This window comes from Xiphias gladius, chromosome 7, assembly GCF_016859285.1.
Source record: "Xiphias gladius isolate SHS-SW01 ecotype Sanya breed wild chromosome 7, ASM1685928v1, whole genome shotgun sequence".
Lineage (NCBI taxonomy): Eukaryota > Metazoa > Chordata > Actinopteri > Istiophoriformes > Xiphiidae > Xiphias > Xiphias gladius.
Window position 1 is genome coordinate 7,765,674 of NC_053406.1, and position 22,729 is coordinate 7,788,402.

Below are 22,729 nucleotides of genomic sequence, written 5' to 3' on the forward strand. Positions count from 1 at the left end.
TTATTAAAAAAAGCAACAACAAATAGCTAATTTATATGCAGCCGTTCCGGGAAGTGGTTCTTGAAGTTTTCGTTGAGCCGGCCACAAAATGCACACTTAAGCATTTGTATTTTTCCCCTTTCAAAGCGATACTGCAATGAGATGCACAATGTCAATTGCCTCACATCCTGTGTGTTGTAAGGAAGTGGGCCAGTCTGTCCATCAGACAGGCAAGTCTCTTTGTTAGTTAACACTTCACTGTTAGGACAGCGAGGTAAAGAAAAGAGAAGAGCAAGGGCCAGGATTTGATAAAACCTTAAAACAGCAGAAAATGTTACAGAGGACAGCATCCAGTGTGTCAGACAGAGCAAAGAACAGCAAACCAAAGGTAGGTGACTATCTGAACAGAAATCTGAACATATGAGCCGCTGACACGACATTTTGTAGGAAGTAGATATGTTCAAATGTCACCTTTCGCATAGTGTCTTTAAAAATAATGAATCGACGAGACAGAGGGAGAAAGAGAGATCATTATTCCAAATGAAAATCTTTTGTGCAAATAGCTGAAGTTTCTGTAAAACATATTTAAAATACATTAAGGGTGTAGGGATAAATTATACTTTGTTAAATACTGACAGGCCACTGAAAGACTACTTGGCATACTTTGATGTAGTATATTTACAATAAAATGTATTTTCCTAATTCATTTTCACATTGTGAAACAGACAATGACAGTAAGATACAAACAGTGCAACAACACACAAAAAAAAAAAGAATTTGTGGAAAGAATGGCTTTAAAACAAAACCCTTCATTTCCTCTGCTGCATTCGTGGACAGTGGAGTAAAATGTGGGCCTGTCAGTCAAAGTAGTCGACGCTGCCTTAAATCAATCCACAGAGGGCTGTCTAGGCCTTTGTATTTAACCAGGATTTCCTGGGATTATTCATTTATATAATTATTTTGGTGCTCTCCTGTAGAGATGAGGGGGGTTTGGGAGAGATTATAATGACTTAGTTTTATGAAAAATCACAAAAAAAAAATAGGGAGAAACAATTAAAACTGAGCCAGACTGAAGCAGCTATAAGGGCATGTCACCAGTGCTGTGAGGACACAATTGTTTTATTTATGTATTTATTTATACATTTTTCATGACAAGTTTGTCTGTGCGCTTGTATGGAGACAATATTTTCCCTGCTGAGAGAATATTTGTCTCTTTAATAGACAAGCTTCAGTGTTATTTTATCTACAAAATCCACATAAAGACGCAGCAGGTTTTCAAGGATTTTTTTTAGCCTTGAGACAGCTGAGACAAGGACACATGAGTACAATGACTTGATAATGCTGTGTGCCTGTGCCTGTGCCTTTATGACATTCTTTGTCTTTGTTTTTCTAATCATCCCCACAGCGCTCCACGAGCTTCGGAAGGTTTGAGGGTCTCAGACATCACCAGTCACATGCCAAACTAGAGGAAAATGGAACTAATATGGTTCGTAGATGTGTTTGTTTTTATTTTATATGCATAATGACAAGAAAAGCTTGCATGTTTATGGAGCTGAAGCACAACTGGTTTGGACAAAAAACTATGAGATGGGAGAAAGATGAGAAGCTGTGGTCTAAATGTGTTGCCTTTACTGTACTATATCTACTAAACCGACTTTCTGCACACAGCTCACAGAAGAATGTGAAAGTTCAGACCCAAACAAGTCAGCTGGACTTGGGAAGAAGATGAAGGCAATTTCAATGACCATGCGCAGAAAAATGGGGAAAAAACATGCCAAGTCTTTCTCTGAGGAGACAGTGAGTCACTGGAAAATAGACACACACACACACACACACACACACACACACACACACACACACACACACACACACACACACACACACACACACACACACACAGCCTCCTCTTATTATTTAATTAGGGTGCTACCAGGCAGCATGGATAAAGCTTCTGATCATTCATATGAATAAATTAGTAAATCAAGGGTAAAGATCACTAGCGTTTGGGTGCACAAATAATCAAAAAACCCCCTTGATACCTGTCAAGTGCAGCAAAAGTCCGGACAGACTCTTGAGAAAAACAGCGAACGTGTGCTGTTTTTCTCAAGAGTATTATCACTTTCATCTCTAAAGAACCCACATCCTCATATATGAAGCTTGTTCCTGACAGTATTTGCATGATGCACTTCCCTCTGACCTTCACCAGAAATTGTCTTCCTGCAGTTTTTTGCTCTACCGTAACACTGACGCAAAGATAAGATGAAACTTTTGAGCAGCTATGTAACTTTCATAACCTACATCTCCACCTGAAGCTCTCTGTTTTAGTTTCTTTTTTGTCTTTTACTGTCACATAGGCTTACTTGATCAGGCTACAGCAGTTTGGACACTCGTGTACATTTCATCCACGTCTGATTGATGATTATATGATGTGTTAAATAACATGCCTCTCAATTAAAACTGTGCATCTTTTCATTTCTCTTTCCCTCCAGGGTGATGACACAGACAAAGACCCAGAGGCAGAGACAGAGAGCAGTGCTCCAGCTAACTCCTTAGAAAGTCTTTACAGTGGCCAGAGCTGCTCTAGTAAGTATCTGCAAGTACTGTATACGCTGCAAAGCTGCATCACAGAGTACTGGGTTGTTTTAGTCCATATAGTGAATTCTTGTGTGTCGCTCCATTGATTATAACAGTAATTCCACAAAAAAATCCACAAAAAGTTTTTTTTCTTCTTCTCTCCTCTTATTAATATTTTTTTTTATTCATTAAATCACCATAACTGTGTAATCATCCTGCGTTTATTTCGTATTTGTGGGTTCAGGTGGTGTGACCAGTGAGTCCAATGGCTCTGGTCAGAAAGACAGTCTGAGGCTGGGGGAGGACGGCTCCTACCAGGGACAGTTCTGTGGCAGAGCTCGTGTCCACACAGACTTTGTTCCCAGCCCGTACGACACAGATTCTCTCAAACTCAAGGTGACATACAATGCTGTTTGTGTGCAGTGCTAGATTGTGCAGTAACAGCAAGGCTATCTCAACTAAGATCCACAATAGAAATGATTCTTTTCGATAAAGATAACTGTAATGCGGATTTAAAAGACAGAGGTTGAGCAATCCAGTTGAACTCAGGACAATTAGCAAATATGCAAATCAACCACAACCTGCTGTACATTTTTTCCTAGGTGGGTGACATCATCAACATCATCAGCAAGCCTCCGATGGGCATCTGGACAGGCATGCTGAACAACAAAGTGGGAAACTTCAAGTTCATCTATGTAGATGTTCTGGCGGACAAAGAGGAGGAAGAAGAAGCAGCCCCCAAGATCAGACAACAGAAGCTCTGCAAGCGACCTCGACCTAAAACGTTGCTGGAGCTACTGGAGCGACTGAATCTCGAGGTGAGGGCGGGAGCTGTTCACCTGGGATCGCTCGCTTGTTTTAGTATGGTCCTAAGTCAGAGGGTTCTCAGACACTTAATGTCGCAACAGGAGAGCAGTTAAAAGCGTAAACAATTCTGTTTGCCATCTTCCCTCATGAGAAGGAACTCTTCTGGTGTTGTAAACCTCATAATGCTACAAATATACAAAACTCTCCTGCAAATTCAAAGAAATCCTTTTGCATTTCAACAAACTTACTACCGGAATGTTTCCATACTTTCACAACTCAACCTCAAAAATGAAAAAGGTGAAATACTGTGGTCACCAGTTTGGAACCTCTGCCATACATTTGTAAACACACCTGAGCTGAAACCTGACGTGAGGTTTTTATTGAGGTATACAGTATGTCCGTGGCACTAAAAACAGTGCTGTTGGTTTTGCAGGAGTACGCCTCTGCCTTGCTGCTCAATGGCTACCAGACCGTGGAGGACCTGTTGCACCTGCAGGAGAAGGACCTGATAGAGCTGAACGTCAAAGACCCCGAGCACAGACACAGGCTTCTGGCTGCTGCTGAATTCCGCTACACAGAAGGTTAGCAACACACCACGCTATGACTACATCTGGAACCAATCATAAGTTTAATGATTTTAACACTTTATGTTACAGTACAGTCCAACAGCGACAACTAGGGATCTAGTTGTCGCTTAATAAGCATCTAAAATGCTTATTAAGGTGTCTGTAAGAGCTCACGTACAGTGAACAGAATGTAAACTTGGACAACAAAGTTAATTAAGATTGCGTTTTACTTTTAAATAGCACTAATAAGGTTTAAATCAAATGAATGTTGTGAAAATCTCAGTATAAGAGTATTTGGCCGATACTTTTTCTGAAATAACAGTTAAATGTCACTCACCTGAGTGAGCAGCCGCACATCAGAATGTGTTCATCAGCCAATCAAAAATGAGCACTCGTCAAATCTTTTATCAAGGTTTCAATTACCTTTAATGACGGCCCACAACTTCTCTATTTAAAATTCTGTATTTTACCAAAAAAAAGCGGAAACATTTCAAATTAACACAAATATGGACAGGATTAACTGCATTATCTGACACTTGAAGAAGATGAACACCAACTTGGTTAAAAATTATGGGCTAACTCATGCCTGATATAGAACAACAACTGAAATGTTTTCTTGCTTCAAAATGAAAAACAGCAGGTGGAAGCTGAGACATTTGTGCCACACTGAATAGAAATACATCCTACACACCATGGGAGAGGCTTATCAGCGACTTCCTGTTACTCAGATAGAAAGCGCTTAAGAGGGTAGAAGTTGTTCCTGTAATCTGATGTCTTGAAACAGAAGGCTGGTTATCACAGAGCCCCTGCATGAATGAAAGCAAAACTACTTTCCAGCGTGAGGGAGAAAACAGCATTCACTGTGTAGTTTTGGTCAGTCTGTTCCCGTTTAATGGAATGTAACTTAGGCAGATGCGTACAAGGCAAATTAAAGGCCATTGTCATTTTTCTGTTTGGGTGACAGTTTGACTAAACAGATGGCAGCGGGTGCAGCGTGACCCGGCCAGGCTTGTTCACTCACATGAGATGCCAGTAATTTAATCAAGCTGAACTCCATTAGGTTAGTGCTTTCGCAAGCGCGGGCATGAGGATTAGTGGCTTCTGTCGGTGAGGTAGAAATATTACAGAATGATGCATTTCGGCTCAATATTTTCACTCTGTAAGAGGTGAAGATAAAAGTCAAATAGGATGTTTGAGGTGCTTTGGGCTGCTTTTTGGCAATAACAATTGTTATTATCAAAAATAATGTGCATTAGTATTGCCATAATAGCAATACATCAAATTAAATGTCAAATGTCTCAGAGCATCAGCCTTTCACATTTAAATATGGGTTCATTTCCACTGACTGAACCACTTGGCAGAGATTTTAACTAACCTTTAATGTGGTTGGAAAAAGAAACTTGTAATATTATGACATTTGGTTTAATTCCATTTGATTTGTGGCCACAGGTGATGATGTCAGAGATGCGGAGGAGCACAAATCCTCCCACAGTCTAAAGGAGGAAGACAGCGACTGTCCCAGAGACTCGGGCTGCTTCATCCCCTCTGAATGTTCAGACAGCAAAGAGGATGCAGAGCAGCTCACAGTAGCTGTGGATTCGTAATGTTCTCATTTGTCAGATGGCTACTTTGACATTTGGAATTCAGAGTTGAATATTTTCTTATGACCGATGGTTTCAATAATTATCTCTTCATTTTCTCAAAATAGTGTCGTAATGTCCCTTATTCCAACCAGCTGTCCACAAGCTTTTTAAATGTGTGATATACATTTAGGAAGAACAAACAACCAGTATTCTAAATGTCATCTTATCCATTTGACACTTTATCAATATAATAATTAACGTGTAAGTTTTGAGTTCTGGAGGTTTTTGTTTTTTTTTAATTTTATGTTGTTGAAAAAGTGACATTTCATTGATTTAATGTCATTTGTATTTATTGCATTCCAAATCATTCAGTGTTATTGCATATATTGCCTTTATTTATCACAGCTGCATCATTTCTAGCTGTCTCATCACATCCAATCTCAATTCAACATCCAGTGTCATCTTTTCTTTTTCCTATGAATGAAGCGATATTGTTGAAGGGATGTTTTCAAAAAAGTAGTGTCTGGGTTTGAACGTTGCATATTCAGATCTTGCCTATAATGTATACTGCACAGGAAAAGATGTATGTTATTTTTCTGGATGTGTGTGGTGTGAATGAGCGAGCGTGTGAGAGAGTCTGTGGGTGTCAGTCTGCATTCATCTGTTTTCACAACTTTTTGTAAATAAAATTAAACAAACACAGTTAAGTATGAATTTTTTTTGTTGTCTGTTGGAATTATTTCACCTACCACTACCACTACTGTCTGATATGTGTGCTTGATGGATAAATAGCCATGAAAGAAAGCAAAAAAAAAAGAGAGTAAAAAAAATGGGATTTTTAATTTGATTTTTTAAATTTAATTTCATTATTTTTCCCATTTTAATCTTAATTTATTATTAAATGTATTTTCTGTTTTTTAATTTTAGTTAATAATATATATTTTTAAACTCTTTAACATTTTATTTTAATGTGAAACTGGGTTGTTTTTTTTTTTGGCTGCTTTGGCTCTGCCGGAGACCACGGACACGTCACGAAACTTTTTTCGTTTTACGGCGCATGACGGCAGCATTGATGGGAAGTGTAGTGCAAAGCTGAACTCTGCTGCGCTATTCGTGTCGTCGACGCTGTGTGCCGTAAACTACGTTACCCAGTGGCCCACAGGGAGCCACCGAATGCTGACGTGTATTTTGCTGGTAGTCTGTTTCGCATTAACCAGTTGGTAAAGCCGGACGTCATTTACCCGCAACTTGAACCTCTTTTTTACCGACACATTGTGAAATTTAAGCGGTGTGTGGCTTCGCAACAGTCTTTGACGATGTCCGGAGAAATTTCCATGATCGGTAAGTTGAAAGAGAGTTATTTTCCCCGGTAATTAGCCGGTGACCCGATGCTAACACATGAGCTTACTGGTTCGGTTCACCTGTACGTTAATACGCGTGTTGTCACCGGTCCACAGGTTCGGTGATTCTGGCCCTGTTCCTGGCCGGCTATCTGGGCCAGCAGTACTTACCTCCCCCTAAACCCAAAGTGATCGGCCTGGACCTGGGCACCACCTTCTGCTCTGTAGGCGTCTTCCACCCGGGCAGCGGGGAAGTGGAGGTGATAGCAGACGAAGAGGGGAGGAAGAGCATCCCCAGCGCCGTCTCCTTCACCACCGCCACGGTGCTGGCCGGACACGAAGCCGTGGACCTGGCCGACACCAACCCCCAGAACACCATCTACGATGCCAAGAGGTTCATCGGGAAGATATTTGATCCGGAGGTCATGGAGCAGGAGAGTGCTCGGTACCCGTTTAAGGTGGGTCACGCTGGGGTTGGTGGGCGAACAGTGGCTTCTGTGCTGCGTTAGTTTGTCTCCTCCAGTCACAGACAGGTTTGCAACCAGCTTGAGGAGCTGCTGTTCTTTAATTAAGCTCTTTTATGAAGGGAAAAATGAATCTTTGGAGTTGATCAGTCCTGCGTTTGTAGTTTCTTTGTGACCTGTTTTTCTTTTGTAGCTTCACGCAGATAATGCAGGAAAATAAGTGATCACAGGATGTAACTAATGACTGCCATCAGCAGCAGGCACCTTTTGGCAATGTTCAATAATAATAATAACGTGAGTTTAAACCGCAACCATCACGTAGACTCACTAGACTTTAATAAATGCAGTCAGATGCACACAGAATAATAATGAATATTTATATAATCGATATGTACGTCGAGCTGCAACTAACAATTATTTTTATTACCAATTAATTTGCAGATTATGTTCTGAATTGATGGATAATCATGCAGTCTTAAAAATTCTGAAAATAATGAAGAATGCCCGATGCTCTTTTCCAGAGCCCAAGTTGATTCCTCAGATTTTGTCTGACACACAGTTGAACAACCAAAGGCGGTCAGTTTCGGAACGATACATGCATAGCAGGGAGAAGCAGCAAATCCTCACTTTTCACAAGCTAGAAACACATGCTGTTTGGTATTTCTGCTTGAGAATTGTCCTTTAAATCTTCTATCAAAATTCTTTTCAGTTAATTTTTTTGTCATTTGATCGCCCGTTATTTGCCCCTCGCACTGAAATCTCTTCACTCCGGTTCACGCTCTCTCTCTCTCTCTCTCTGCCCCCTCATTCAGGTGATTAACAACAATGGGAGTGCGGAGTTTCTGATCTCCACCAACCGTAGCTTCACCGTGAGCCCAGAGTTCATCGGCTCCCGGCTGCTGCTGAAGATGAGGAAGATGGCCGAGAGACAGCTGGGCGTGCCTATCCAGAAAGCCGTCATCTCGGTGCCCGCAGAGTTTGACGAGAGACAGAGGAACTACACTGTCAGGGCCGCCAACCTCGCTGGTCAGTACTCTAATTATTTTAAGATGATTGGGCGTCCTAGTGAGTCTTTTGACAACAAAGCGCATCAGGCAGAACCGTAACAGCCTTTCTTGCCCAGAATCATCCAATGTACAAGCTACATACACGACATTAGAAATGCAGCTGGCATAATGTGCACACTAACTTCCTTGTTACTGTCTGGAAGGCTTGGAAATCCTGCGCGTGATCAACGAACCCACGGCTGCCGCCATGGCCTACGGCCTGCACAAGGTGGACGTCTTTAATGTGCTGGTGGTCGATCTCGGGGGAGGGACCCTGGATGTGTCTCTGCTCAGCAAGCAGGGAGGCATGTTCCTCACCAGAGCCATGGCAGGTAGGTGCTTGACTGCTTCAGTACTAAGAGATAGGAGGTAATATGCACCCATTGGTGTCTGAAAAAGCAGCAAAGGCTTAAAAGCATCCTTCTTTTATTCTCTTATCTGTGTTTGCTCAGCTAAAAATAATATGGGGTCATAACTTTCACCTGGTTTCACCCGGTCAGTCTGTTTCTTGGAAAGGGCAGGTGTCTACTATCTGTTCAGACAATAACCTGATTTAATTTTAGTGGTTGTAATCTGAAACTACACCAAGCAGCATTTGTCCAAAGAAGTGTTGTCTCTCAGGAGAACAGGACGCTGTGATTAAGCAGATGGTTTCTGTTGCAGGAAATAACAAGCTGGGAGGCCAAGACTTCAGCCAGAGGTTGCTCCAGTACACCACAGAGCGGGTGCGACAGGAGTTTGGCGTCCCACCCACCCTCAAAGAGGATGTCCACCGTCTCCGACAGGCCGTGGAAGTCGCCAAGCTCAACCTCACCCTCCAACCCAGCGTCACCATCGGGGTGCCCCTGCACCTTCACACGCACAGCAGCTCAGAGTTACCCGAAGGCTCCGCTCCTGCTCCGGTTCTCTTCCAGGCTGTTATCACTCGTGAGCTGTTCGAGGAGCTCAACGAGGACCTTTTCCAGAAGATTCTGGCTCCCGTTGAGACCGTGTTAGCCGAGGGCCATCTGGAGAAAGAGGAAGTGGATGAGATTGTTCTGGTCGGAGGGTCCACCAGGATACCGCGGATCAGGAGGCTGATCAGCGAGTACTTTGGGAAGGAGCCCAACACTTCAGTAGACCCTGACCTGGCTGTGGTTACAGGCGTGGCCATCCAGGCTGGCATCATGGGCGGATCCTGGCCTTTGCAAGTGAGCGCTATAGAAATCCCAAACAGACACCTGCGCAAGACGAACTTTAGCTAATCTTTACTAAGGTTATTTATTAAGATAAAAGGGACGCCACAGTGACTTGCCACAGATTTGTAACTGTGTCACGCTTCTTTAATGTGCTTAATTCAACATCTGCTGATGTGAGGAAAATGCACACCAAAAAAAAATCACTGCCACCTAAATGGAGACATATAAGACCTTCAGGTTTCCAACTTGTCTTGAGCTTCCCTGTTTGTGAAAGGTGACGGTAACAAAAAAGTGCGCATCATGTATTGAAACATACCATCGTTCCTCTTTGACATTAATTGACGGATAACTTCTGCAGAAGTCAACAGTCCTTTTCTCTTTCTCAAAGTGACAGCAGCTTTCACCGTGCGGTTTCAGCAGATGTAACACACTGAGATTCCAGTGAAATGTGAATGAGAAGCTTCTCTGTCGTGTATCTACTGATCCATTCAGCTTCATTGATGATGCTTTGCTATGGTAGATACTTAAATGGCGTTCAATTCAGGGAACAACCACTCATTTAAAGGACTTAAAGACCAGCCAGTACATATTCAGATATTTATTTATTTATTCTCATTAACTGTGTGTGTGTGTGTGTGTGTGTGTGTGTGTGTGTGTGTGTGTGTGTGTGTGTGTGTGTGTGTGTGTGTGTGTGTGTGTGTGTGTGTGTAAGTACAGTATGGATGAGCTCAGGTGTTTTGCAGGCCTTTGATGCGTTTTCACATCTTCCCATCGAAGGCTGACATACAGTGTGCTTGTGCCTTTTCAGAAAGCTGTTTATATAATAATAATAATATAATATATAATATTGTTTGAATTGAAGTCAACCGCTGCAAGTCAGTGGTTCAGAGAGAGGCCTTTGTCCAGGTCCCTGAGATGATTTTAGGTCCAGTGGAAGCCACTGGGACAGAGAGACACCTGAGTGCAAAGTTGCAGATATGCACAGTTAATTTAAAACAAATTCACTGCAATATAAATAATGTATCCTGGTGAGGTGCAGAGACCCCAGCTAAGAGATGAAGGTGCATGTTGGAGTAAGCCTTAATGTTAACACAGTACTGTAAATCTTAAATCATTAGCATCATTAACCCTCCCTTGAATAGAATGCAGATCAGATTCTTCACCTCTGAGAGAGATGGAGGAGACGTGCTGGAGGAGTGTTCCACTTTGAGGACTTCCACTTTTTTGAGCAATAGCACCTGCTTTATTTCAATGGCAATGAAAAATAATTGTGTTGCAGATGAGAGTTTGGAACAATAGCCTGCTTTTGCTGCTGTAGATAGAGTTGGTCAACTCTGGTAGTCCCACTGAAGGACCAAAGCATTGCTTACTGGTGCCTTGTGTATTTGATATTGTTACTGTCACGGATAGGATGTTTGATCTGGGTACTTAAAATATGATGGCTCTGCTTAATAATTCAGTGTAAAGCAAAATAGTTTCACCTGCACTTATTTTGATTTTGGTGTTTGGATATTGTACATCCATCCACCATGCTGATTTTTTTCTTCTTTCCAAAAATTTGTATCTCTCTTCTGACAGATGGTCCATTTTTTTTTTTTTTTTTTTTTTAAAAACTAAACAAACTGTTGTTGTTTTCCACCCAAACATGAGAGTAGGTGTATTTATTTTATTTTTTTTTTTTTTTTTTTTTTCAAATGAAGTATCCGACATGTTGTAACTGAGATCTTGATGTTAGTGACTTTAGTTAAGATGAAGAAAATTTGAGGCTATGCTGTTTGCATTTCATACTGTACAAATAGTTTCAGGTCCTATAGAAATAGGACTATGATACTAGTATCTATTTTTGTATTGCAAGTTTTACTCATTGTAAGAGTCTAGCCACCTAAAAAATGACAAGTTAATTTGCTATGACCTATTAAAGTTGCATATCAAATTCTCCTCTGTCTGTTTATTTTGAGAAAAAGTCTAACTAGGTCCATTCCCTGAGCAACCCACAAAACCACAAACTCATCATGCTCATCACCCTGTTGTTCAAACAGATTCTGTTCCAGGAATGATGATGCTGATGGTGCTGGGGGCACTGCACTAATCTTTCTTTGAAAGATATTACGGGTGGAGTGGGTTGTTCATTAATATTACGGCTGGTGGTTTGATCCCCAGCTCTTCCTGTCTGTATGTCGTAGGCTGTGCTGATGAATGCTCCTGATGTGTACGTGTGTGTGTGTGTATGTGGGGGACAAAGTCAATTGCCAAATGTGCCCCTTTTAATATAACAAGTAATAAAGCCTCTTCTTGACACTTTAAAAGTTTTATGTAGGCAAACACGATTGCTTACATCACTTTGGCAGCTGTACAGGAGTCAGAAATGTTTACAAATATACAATGCTAAGAGTAATGCCGTCTTATACCGTAGACGCACAGTAAAAAAAGATGAGACAAGTTCGTAAACATGAAAAGATTGAGATGTTAGAAAATAAATCACAACAAATAATAACCATGATGTGTCTTCCTGTATTAGAACATTTTTTTTTTAATGTTTACTTGAGGCACAGTAATACTCAAAGAGAGAAAGTCAACACAAAAGGCAATCAATTTCTTGACCCAGCGCTGCCTATTGCGATACCTGTAGTAGAGTCCCTTCAGTTAGGTTGGAGCTTTATTTTCACATTTAGCACCCATTTCATTTACCGTACAGCATTCAGTTTTACACCAGAAACTAACATGAAGATGCATTTTGTTTGTCAGCACTACAATACCACAGACCTAACTGCAATCCAGAGGCTGTGTTGGAAGTGAAAGGACTTCCACCATGACCAGAATATTGCTATTGTAATTATTGAGCTGTCACATTGTTCAAATGTAATTCTTATTTGCCTGGAGCATCTCTCACATTGGATCACCTTTTATATACACAATAACACGTTCAACATAGGACTGCACACAGGGTAAAAAAATACACTTCCAGCCAGGATACACACAATACACCGTACACATCTTTAAAAAAAAAAAGAAAAAAGAAAAACATAATCCATAACACATTCACATTAACCATTAAAAGACAGCACAAATCTCCACGCCAAACCATTTTCTCCAGTTCCTCTGGTTACACACTGGGAGCACAGCTCACACAGATCATTTGATATGATCACTACTGTAACATGCACTGATCAAAAGTAGGGCAGGGGGTTCATTCAGCCTCTATCAAAATTATCTTACGTACACCATGTGAATATTTCACCTGGAGGAGAAGGCAGGACTTTTGTAAACAGCTTGTTTGTGTTTTTTTTGTTTTTAGCTTTAAATATAAATATTAAAGTTAGTACTATTATCAACAACAGCACAGTGGAATGCTGACAGAAGGCAGGATCACAATGATCTATTAAGCTTTTTATCTCATGCTGCAATAAAGGTTTGTTAAAAAGCCTTGTTAAATACAAATGTATCTGCTAATAGAGGAATATCATTTACAGTGATTAAAATCTGCTTTGGAAAATGAGCTTAATGTAAAGAATCTTGAAACTCGTCTTTGAGAAGAAGCAGGCATCGGTAACTCGGGGGGGCCTCTTGGACATTTAGATGTGAGAGGAGGAGGCCACAGATTTGACGAATTCCATAAATAAAAAGTGCGTGTAGTCCCGTGTGATATACAGTATGTCTGACAAACAAAAACCCTATTTACAGAATGTACACAAAGCAACGGGGTGGCTGTTTTCTCTGTCAGGTACAGCAGTCTGTCAGTTTATCAGTAGGACAGAGGAGAAGAAAAAGACTTTACACTGAGTAAAACAGGAATGATTTGAACACAGCGTGTTGTAGATTCCGTCTCACCGCAGCAGACTCACACGGGCTTAGTTACAATCACTGGCTGATGCCCTGATTGGTGTAGTAGTTGTAGCCATTGTCCGCATACAGCTCCTCAGCACTGCCAACTCCGTTTCTCACCTCTGGAGGGTGCCAAGGGATAAAGCAGAGAAAGTCAGTAAACTATAACACAACTTCTAATACGGGTTTGCATGAAAACTCTCACTTTGGGTCGATAAGTCAATGACAGAAAATGAGCAATAGAGTGCAAAATATAATTTAACAATGAGAAAATGATGAAGAACAACATTCAGCTGGCAAGTACGTTGCTTACCTTTTACCCCCAGCACTAGAGGTTGTCTAGACAGACTGGGGCGTCTATTAGCTCCCTACACATAATGCTGTCTCCATTGGGAGGGGCAGATTTGGTGCATGAAGCGACGGATGAATGGATGAAGGTGGGAGAAGGGCAAAGTAGGCAGAGAGATGGCAGGTAACATGGGATGCAACAGATGCATGGAATAAAAAGGAAGAGGTCACTGCTGGCTGAGGAGATGAGAGGAGGTAGGATGGACAGGAGGTGGTGCACATCACACACGAAGGATGGTGGAGGCAGGCGCCTACTGGGGCTGACCTTCAACATGGAAGAGAGGAAGAGGAGGAGGAGGAAGAGGTGGAGCGAGAACATTCACAGATACTCACACACAGATGCATGCTGGGATGGAATGACATGCTAGTGGGGCACCTGAAACTCAAAAAGGCTCATTCCTCATCTTCAAGTTAAAAGTGTGAGATTGCTCTTGTAACATCAGTAAATCAAAAAGGTACAGTACAAAGAGAGGAATCTGTTTCTGAGTTCAGGAGCCCAAATAAATGACGCCAAGAGCACAGTACAAGATATCAAAGGCTGGCAAACGTGTACTTATCCCTTTCATCACCGCGCAAGGGCCTTACCAGAAAAGATAAGTTTCTCCTTCATGACACTGATGTCTCGACTTGACCTCCTGACTGCGGCACTCAGCATGATCTGCTCAGGGTTGTAGCTGCGCATACCGCTCATCCGATACCTGCGGGGTCACATGTTAGGTCAGACATCACCTCAAGACAGTGAGGATATCACTAAATACTGCCGCCCCTGCTCACAATATGCCGTTTGGGGTCAAGTTTTGCTCCATAGAAGGATACATTTTAATTGTTAGAAAGAACTAAGCAGTTAGCGCACATACCTGGCTGTGTTTTATGGGGAAATAAAAAATCTGTTTAATTGGAATGCCTCTCTGTGCAAAGTGATTCCTAAACTGAAGTTACAGAATAGTTGATCTGACAATTCAGTTTAGGCGAGGAGAAAAGAACACATTGGATTTTATGAAAACGTATATTGTAAAGATCTATGTTGTTTTTGAAATGAGCATTAAGTACGGACGCCACTTTCTAATAAGGCTCCATTTATAAAAAGAGTTTATAAGTTGTACCTAATGGCTCCATTAATGGCTAATAAAGTGTTTACTAAAGCTTTATAAATCATTCGTAAGCCATTATTTAAAAACAAATTTTGACTTTCCAGTTTGTGAACAATCGTTTTTATTGGCGTTTATCCTGTGTATTTGATAATAAGGTAGTTATAATTTTTGATAATCCATCAATAAATGCTTGACAATGTGTTAAATGGATTTTAGTGAAAATCCTCCATAGCACTTTTCCAGAAGTGGTCACATGGTCCAATCACTCAAAGTTATTTTTAACAACCTAATAAGCCTAAAGTTGTTATCAATGGCTCATAATGGATTTATTAAGTATTAGTAAACAAATTAACCATTAATAAAGCAGTTACAACTAGTACAGCCTTTATAAATGGTGCCTCATTAGAATGTGGTACCAATACATGTCTCATTATCTCAGAGTGTACAATGCTGTTTGTTTTAAAAAATATAAAGATTAAGCAATTTTCTTGTATGTGCTGTATGTCTGTTGAAAATACCTTCTGAATTATCATAAGGACAGAACATTGATTTATTCTGTGAAATGTTACAACAGTATTCAGTAAATCAACATTTTTAGTAACACAGAAGATCACTCCCTAGCTGTCTCGGATTAGTATATCCGTCAAGGCAGAGGAATTTATTTCCTATGTGTGAAAATGATGTCATTGTTTTAATGAACAGCCTTTATTTCAATAACGTAACTGAAGAGCGTTAGTCATAATAAACCATGACTAATGCTCGGAGGCATTTAGAAACAGAAATGCAAATATAGAGGCACTCTACTTCATCAGCATCGATAAAAGCCAATCCTGAGGCCCTTGCATACCTGTAGTTCATTTTCGATGTTTAGTTGTTTGGATTAATAAGATAATTTTTTAAAAATCTCATTGGGGACTTAATCCCTTGGATATTTTTGCGTTGTGTGGAAAAAATTCATTTTATTCAGCCCACAGGGATAAAGACATAAACTTGTCTCACTAGAGGAAAGTGGCATTCAGGTGAGATAGAGAAGTGAAAGAGAAAATAAACATAGAAAGAGAGTGGAAGTAAACAGGAGAGAAAAATTGAGAAAGAAAACAAAAATCTGATGTCATAATAAAGAATGAGACCAAAACAAAAATAGAGAAAGAATGGAAAACAAGACGGAGAGAAGGAAAAGACTTCCTCAAACAAAAGGACGATGGATAAAGACAGTAAAAGACAGAAATGGTGAAAAGAGAGAAGACTTTGGATCAGATGAGGTGACCCAGTTACCTGATCATGTGATAGCTGATAGAAGATGCCAGAATGCAGCAGAGGAGGAGAGGAGCATGCACGTCAGGCAGAGGAGAGAGGACGAGGAAGGAGAGGCGGAAGGACAAAAAAGGACAAAAGAAGGCGGGAGAAAAGAGAGGTCAGTTTAGAAGAGAGCAGAAGCTACTGTAGAGCAGACCTGCACCGGATCGTGAAGTGACAGGAGGACAAGCCATCTGTCTCAAAAACAATACCACACTCTCCCAACAGTGGAACAGAAATACTGGAGGATGTGAAGATTTATACACGTTAGCTAGGAGTAGACGTGCTCATACAAAGTAAATATTCTCCATCACCACTGGTTTGTGACACCACAGAGGTAAACAGGGAGAGAACAGCAGAAATAGATTACAATAGCTTATAAAGACTACATCAATAAAATGTTTTTTAATAAATGATTGTATGTACTTTCCAGCCTTTCCATTAAAGATCATCACAACAAAATCATGAAAAAAAAAAGTGACGAAAAACTGATGTTATTTTCATGATGTGTTCCAGACAGAAATGTGCATGGTACTTGTTAAATAGCATTGATTAGTGCTATGTGTTTTGGTGTGAAAGAGAACAAGAACAAAAGCAAACACACACACACACACACACACACACACACACACACACACACACACACACACACACACACACACACACACACACACACACACACACAAAAGACCAGCCTTTACTTTCTCCCTCATTCACCAGCAGAAGAATGGAGAAACATTAACTCTTGCATAAGCACTCACTTTAGTGATCTGACTACAGATAAATTCCTGCATGACTATACTTACTTCTGGAAAATGAATATTCCTATGACTACAGCAAAGGAGATGAGGTCTGCAGACACCCACATCAGGCAGTATTCATGTGGTCTCTGGAAACACATACACAAAAACACAAACACAAACACAAGCACACACATACACACACACAATTATGGTAAATCTGAATTTTGCCTTCAACAAGCTTAGGGAAGATCCACCACTGGATGGCGGTATATATCAACAATACAGTCTCTTAAGTGAGCAGCAGCATCTTAACTGTCTTGAAAGGATATGTACAATACTCCAGCAAATAAAGTAACATTGAGATATTTTTGAATTGTATCCACTATATATGTAATATGTACTAAATGTCATTTTAATAGAAATATTTTGCACTTCTTTTAAATGTGCATTTTTGTCAACAGGCAAAGAAAACCTGGCCTAAAGACCTGACTGCCTATCGATAAATATTAACTTCCAAGTGGCCTTAATAACATCCAATAGCAGATTTCATTTGACTTAAGAGTCATAGTTCAAACTAACAAACAGTACTGCAGATGCCCAACAGCCTAGACTCTCCCTGAACCCATGTCATGTGGAGTTCCCGTATGGTGGCAAAGACAGGGAAACCAGGCTTGCACGCTGCACAGACGAGGAAGGTGAAACGAAACCAGAGAGACACAGCGTGGGTGCTACCCATGTTGACATGTTTCAGGAGACGACTAAACTGGAAAACCATGAGTAATACTCCACATATTATGCTACAGTGATGAGGCTTGTCTTTTTAATGTGCTGAGACTTCAGATGAGTGTTGGAAAGTAACAGGATAGTATATTCATGGCAGTAAATAAACACAGTGGATGAGCTCAGTTGAAAGCTGGGGCCTCCTGTTGATATCCCAAGGTAAAATCCGAATTAGTCAGAGATGCAGCTGGAGGCAAGGAGAAAGGTTGGAGAGGCTCATCAAAGCCTTGACAATTAGCTTATAGCCAGTGCAAGGATGTATAAAAAAAATGCACACATCACAGATGGAGTGCAGCATATTAAAAAAAAAAAAAGGATAAAATTTGGCACTTTCATGTGAAGCTCTTAGCTCAATTTAAGTAAAGATTTTCGTACAAGAAATGTGGTCAGTTAAAGAGACTTCTGTGTTTTGAAAATCTTAATTGTAATCCGATAGCATCTGTACTGGTACAACCTGTGGCCAGTTAATCAGTTTTTAAATTTGCCATTTAAACACCAAGAACAAATATTTCTGGCTGTTAGGTAGCATGGGTACATACAGCCACTAATGAAGCTGAACAGAAAAGGGAAAAAAAGAAAGACACCCAGAGAGTCTTAAACTTAATCTACAAAATTAAAAAAAAAAATATTGCAAACAACAGCACATTTACAAAAAAGGTGAGAAGTTCCATGCAAAGAACAAGAAAAAACTATACAGTATGTGATGGATGCTTACCATGAGCCAGATGGGGTAAGGCACCTTTCTGAGGATATGCGGTGCCTCTGAGGAGACTGAAGACACTCCGCTGCACCAGAGCACTGAATACAGCCAGGGCTCGTTGACAGTGTAGAGGGTGAGGTTGATGTGGCTCTCGGAGAAGTCACTGGAACCAACCACACACACAAACAGTTTTTTGAATATAATCCAAGTGTTAAGATGTCAACCTGACAACATACAGGTTTGTGTGTGTATGTTCCTACCTGATTTCCCGTGTGCTGGCCTGGTTATATCTTAGAAGCAGCCTGCTGATGCCCAACTGATGGAGACTTTGAGGACTTAGTTTCTCTACTGAGGTCTGGATCAGACCAGGTGCCAGCTGTCTCACCTGAGCTCTGTGCTCATCTGGAGTCCACATTACCTACACACAACACATTACATAGAACACGCCGTTACATTTGTCTCTATCTTGTGTCATCAACATCAATGAAGTGACAGGGTCTGAATGCACATGACCATGACTAGGGCACAATCATTGCCTTTAGGATGCAATGGCAAGATCACTCTGTATAGCTATTTTTTATATTGATTCTCATTTTAACCCATCTGAAATGCATTAAAATATGTTCCGAATAACTAGCCAGACATCATGCGGTGGAGAGGACTAAGTGCAATGCAGATTGGGTCCACCTAAGTATTCGGTTCCTGAACACCTACCAAGTTCTGAGGAACACCAGATTGCTGCACAGCATGCAGTGTATCGTTGATCCAGCTGTGGTAGGAGGGGTGTTCTGGAGGAGGTCTCCTGAGCCTGAAAACCACTGTGCTGTTATGATAGGAGGCCAGCTTTAGAAGCTGCTCCAGGCTGCTCACACTCTGGTTGGCAATCAGAGCCTTCTCTTGCGGAGACAGGGTGTGCACCATCCAGAAGGGGTCATCCTGAAACAGATGGACAGAGCAGCACGAGGATATCACAAATGTGTTTAACCTGAGCAATACTGCTGGTTTTACTGTTTAAATTACAATTAATACAAGGTAATAACACTACCACTGCTGAGGATTTAACTGTGTTTTTGGAAACCTGTAGAAAAAAAATTTATACATTAATAATTTAAATTAAAGCATCCATCTAAGTGTTAAATAGACTGTTTGGGCAACGCCTTTAGGAAATAACGCTCTCTCGCTTAAGTGCTCCTTCACTCCTTGTCAAAGCTCACAGGAGAAGGCGATCAGAGGGTCCTTATTTAGGTCTTCCGTGATGTTCTTCACTTCAGTTCACTTTTCTGACTAAAAAAAAAAAAATTTGATTTGTCAATTTACTGATACTTTTATTGCACAATCAGGACATATTGGGTGACATGATTGGACATTAAGAAATTATACAATAATAGTGAATTGTCACAGTGAACTATACACAGAAGTAATAAAGCTTTTCTTGGAATAGAATATCCAGCCACAATGTGCACACATGCAATGTAAATAGACTGAAGGGCGGAGTGGAGAATGTAATACAGATTCAAACAAATACTGACACAGCAGAGGCAGAACAGCCAGGCAAGTATGGCAATTTGATCTTATAAAATCTCAGCTTCAGAAGAAAATATCTAACAAACACATATTTTAAATGCAAAACAAGAAAACAAGACATGGACAGAAACTACATTTTACCAAGAGATATTTGCCACAGTAGTTTTTGGCCAAACCGCAACAGTGGGGCCAGTCCTATAAACGTGAATGTCCGTGTCTGACCGATTGATAGATAAGTTACACCAGTTTCTATTGAGTCATCAGAGGAGCGATTAAAAGGCAGTGTTGCCAACTTAGTGCCTTTGTTGCTAGATTTAGCAACTTTTCAGACCCCTTTAATGAGCCCTCTTCACAAAAGCACTTAGTAACAAATCTAATGACTTTCTGGAGAAACCTTAGCTAGTTTCCCTAGAAGATATTTACAAGTAAATATAGCTGAAACGTATGTGTATGGTGATTTTGTCAGAAAATGTCAGAGTTAGAAAATCAGGATTTTAGCAGTGCAGAGCAGCAGCTTGGAAATGGCTTCCAAGTGCCTGCTGGTTAAAATGTAGTCTTAATGGGCATCTTTTTAGTCAATATTTCTTCCTTCATCTGTTGTCTGACAACAGACAGAAAAAACATGCAATTGAGAACAGCTTTATTGGGAGTTTGTCTGTATTAAAATACTGTATACGTGAGCAGAGAGAGTAGGAGAGAAGCAAGTAGGAGAGGGTGGTCCAGCCATACAATAAGTTCTGACCTAGTCTTGTTAAGTTAGAAGACAGAGTATAGAGTACAAATACTTGACTTGAGTATACTGAAGTATAAAAGTGGAGCACAGCAAATTAGCACAGTGCTGCATCTTTCAAGAGATATATCCAGACTCTCTTCCTTAGTAACAGAATAAGATGATAAAACATTTGTAGGTAATGGTTAAGATGGAATATAACAATGGAGTAGGTCATTTCTCCATTTCTTATAGATGGTGCACTTTCATATGGATCCTTGCAGGATCCAACTGGGTACCAGGACAGGCAGTATTTATAATCTACACACTTTTAATGGCTTGGGTGTCGGTGTGTTTTCATCCTGTTTGACCCAATGTCTGGCACATCGAACAGGTTGAAACAAAATTATTCTGAAGCACTGGTTGACGCTGATCTACTCTGCATGCAGGAGACACTCTAGAACATTAATGGATCTCAGGATTTAGATGACACCAGAGGACGTCATGAAGGACCAATGAGCAAGGACACACAGAGTGCTCATGACTCAGTGGGTTAATGACTTTATCACACATCGCTGCACGTCACGCTGTGAGAAAGCTAAAATGGCTTCAAAATAATCCTCAATTTAGTCCTCACTAGCAACCAAGAATTACCTTCAGGAACCACTGTCCTGCGTTGAGCTGTTGTAGATCTGTCCAGTTGAAGAATGAGGCTTCGTCCATCTGTCTGTCTGGGAAAACCTTCCCTACGTCTGTGGTCCTCTGCAGGGTGCGATCGTGCATCAGGAAAGGCACTCCATCCACACTAGGGAAGAAAGAAGAGATGGTATGAAGAACAGATGAAAAACAGATGAGTAACAGATGAATAACAGACTGATGTTCTAATTTCCATCATTATACAATGATCACATAGAATCCTTCATTGTTATTGGTCAGTTTTTTTTTTTTTTGTCTCTGACGTAGCGGCTTAATCACCTCTCACCCCTTTATGGATTATTCCATACTGACACAAATGCTTAAATTATAGGTTCACTGATCATTTCTGTTTCACATTAATGAGAATTATTGTTCATAGTTGGGCAGCAGTGTTTATCTGTATAAACTCTTGAAACCCTACTGACATAATATACAGAATCACCCAACTATTGTTGCTCACATTTTTATAATGATTCAAAAAGGGCGTCTGTTTACGATCAAAAAGGACTCAAAAGTATCACCAACAGCCATATTATCTGTAGGTCATGCTTGAAATCATGTCAAACAAGGGCAAAAGAGAAAGGGAGAGCAGATGAGACGAGACAAGAGTTTGGCCCATCTGTGAGTTTTGTTTTTTTTTTTTTGGAAAATGCTGGTGCTCAATATTTGAATACCAAATGAGCCAAAAATGCCATTCCATTTCTCAAAATTTGCCATTCAAATCCTTAACTGAGTAGGAGCAGAAAAACATGTTGGTATATTGCACGTGTGTGCGCCAGATTTGCTGCAGGAGTGGAGTCTCACTGTCACTCTGGCTGTCATCAAGTCTAATTACTCAGCACAGTCAGGAGCTCACCTGTCAGCGGCCTGCACCAATCACACACGCATCCACCTCTCTTGGGAGAGCAGGACACACGGCACACACAGACACACACACCCACAAAAAGAGTCTACAGCTGGTTAAGATGCACAAGTGTACTGACAATAACTGGAAACACACTACTGTTGTAAAATATAGGCCCGACCTACAAACCACACACCCTGCATCAACTAAGCAACATTCTCTATTCCTACACAAGTACTCATGCTCTCTCACTGCACATTCATGAGTAGACATGTAAGCCCATTATTCATCATATACCATGGCCACTACAGTATCCACCCTCTCCACTTTATCTGTCTTCCTCCAAGAATGTCTTGCTGTGCTCAAGCGGTCACCTCCCATTATGTCGGTGATGCCCAATTACTGACTGCTGATATACTGATCTGCTGCTTCGCTCTAGCCTGTACAGCGCCACAGTCCTGTGACTGTTGCAGTTAATATCCCAAGTATGTGTTGAGTTACTCATTTTGAAATGTTAGTACTTCTTTATCTATTTCTCTTTGATGGCAATATTTTAAGACCACATAACCATTACTTCTCTTTTTTGACAGACCTCATAATCCACCTTATTTTATTATATTAAGAGACAATTAACAAAAG

General features: G+C 40.7%; 3 protein-coding genes across 6 annotated transcripts in view; 2 read left to right on the forward strand and 1 right to left on the reverse strand.

Moving 5' to 3' along the window:
- The first annotated feature begins 205 nt into the window (after window positions 1–205).
- samsn1a (SAM domain, SH3 domain and nuclear localisation signals 1a) lies at window positions 206–6,206 on the forward strand. Of its 2 annotated transcripts, none has more exons than XM_040131640.1 (8): window positions 206–367; window positions 1,385–1,465; window positions 1,648–1,776; window positions 2,469–2,562; window positions 2,792–2,949; window positions 3,156–3,371; window positions 3,794–3,941; window positions 5,376–6,206. In XM_040131640.1, exons 1-8 carry the CDS (start codon window positions 311–313, stop codon window positions 5,528–5,530), a joined length of 1,038 nt encoding a protein of 345 aa, XP_039987574.1. In that variant the 5' UTR covers window positions 206–310; the 3' UTR covers window positions 5,531–6,206. The 2 variants fall into 2 exon arrangements, with proteins under 2 accessions (XP_039987574.1, XP_039987575.1); XM_040131641.1 differs by having other exon boundaries at window positions 2,798–2,949.
- A 470-nt stretch (window positions 6,207–6,676) lies between these two features.
- Window positions 6,677–10,208, forward strand: hspa13 (heat shock protein 70 family, member 13). The gene is made up of 5 exons (XM_040130024.1): window positions 6,677–6,850; window positions 6,967–7,307; window positions 8,126–8,339; window positions 8,524–8,691; window positions 9,023–10,208. Exons 1-5 carry the CDS (start codon window positions 6,826–6,828, stop codon window positions 9,601–9,603), a joined length of 1,329 nt encoding a protein of 442 aa, XP_039985958.1. The 5' UTR covers window positions 6,677–6,825; the 3' UTR covers window positions 9,604–10,208.
- Window positions 10,209–11,832: 1,624 nt separating this feature from the next.
- Window positions 11,833–22,729, reverse strand: part of gdpd5b (glycerophosphodiester phosphodiesterase domain containing 5b) — a 45,731-nt gene continuing 34,834 nt past the window's right edge. Inside the window, exons 10-18 of one of the 3 annotated variants that reach the window (XR_005707703.1) lie at window positions 21,205–21,355; window positions 19,032–19,253; window positions 18,578–18,735; window positions 18,333–18,480; window positions 16,901–16,983; window positions 16,074–16,088; window positions 14,293–14,405; window positions 13,673–13,972; window positions 11,833–13,481 (exon numbers count right to left, since the gene is read on the reverse strand). Coding sequence is in view for 2 of the 3 variants with exons in the window: in XM_040130022.1 (XP_039985956.1) it covers window positions 13,396–13,481; window positions 14,293–14,405; window positions 16,074–16,088; window positions 16,901–16,983; window positions 18,333–18,480; window positions 18,578–18,735; window positions 19,032–19,253; window positions 21,205–21,355 (976 nt within the window). In the remaining variant the exon portion in view is untranslated. The remainder of the gene's footprint in view (window positions 13,482–13,672; window positions 13,973–14,292; window positions 14,406–16,073; window positions 16,089–16,900; window positions 16,984–18,332; window positions 18,481–18,577; window positions 18,736–19,031; window positions 19,254–21,204; window positions 21,356–22,729) is intronic. The other 2 variants (XM_040130022.1, XM_040130023.1) reach the window with 2 other exon arrangements.

Coding starts and splice junctions, on each gene's coding strand:
- hspa13 (XM_040130024.1), top strand. CDS start 6,826: ATGTCCGGAGAAATTTCCATGATCG. Junction 6,851..6,966: donor CGGAGAAATTTCCATGATCG/GTAAGTTGAAAG, acceptor ACCGGTCCACAG/GTTCGGTGATTCTGGCCCTG. Junction 7,308..8,125: donor GTGCTCGGTACCCGTTTAAG/GTGGGTCACGCT, acceptor CCCCTCATTCAG/GTGATTAACAACAATGGGAG.
- samsn1a (XM_040131640.1), top strand. CDS start 311: ATGTTACAGAGGACAGCATCCAGTGTGTCAGACAGAGCAAAGAACAGC. Junction 3,372..3,793: donor TGGAGCGACTGAATCTCGAG/GTGAGGGCGGGA, acceptor TTGGTTTTGCAG/GAGTACGCCTCTGCCTTGCT. Junction 3,942..5,375: donor TGAATTCCGCTACACAGAAG/GTTAGCAACACA, acceptor TTGTGGCCACAG/GTGATGATGTCAGAGATGCG.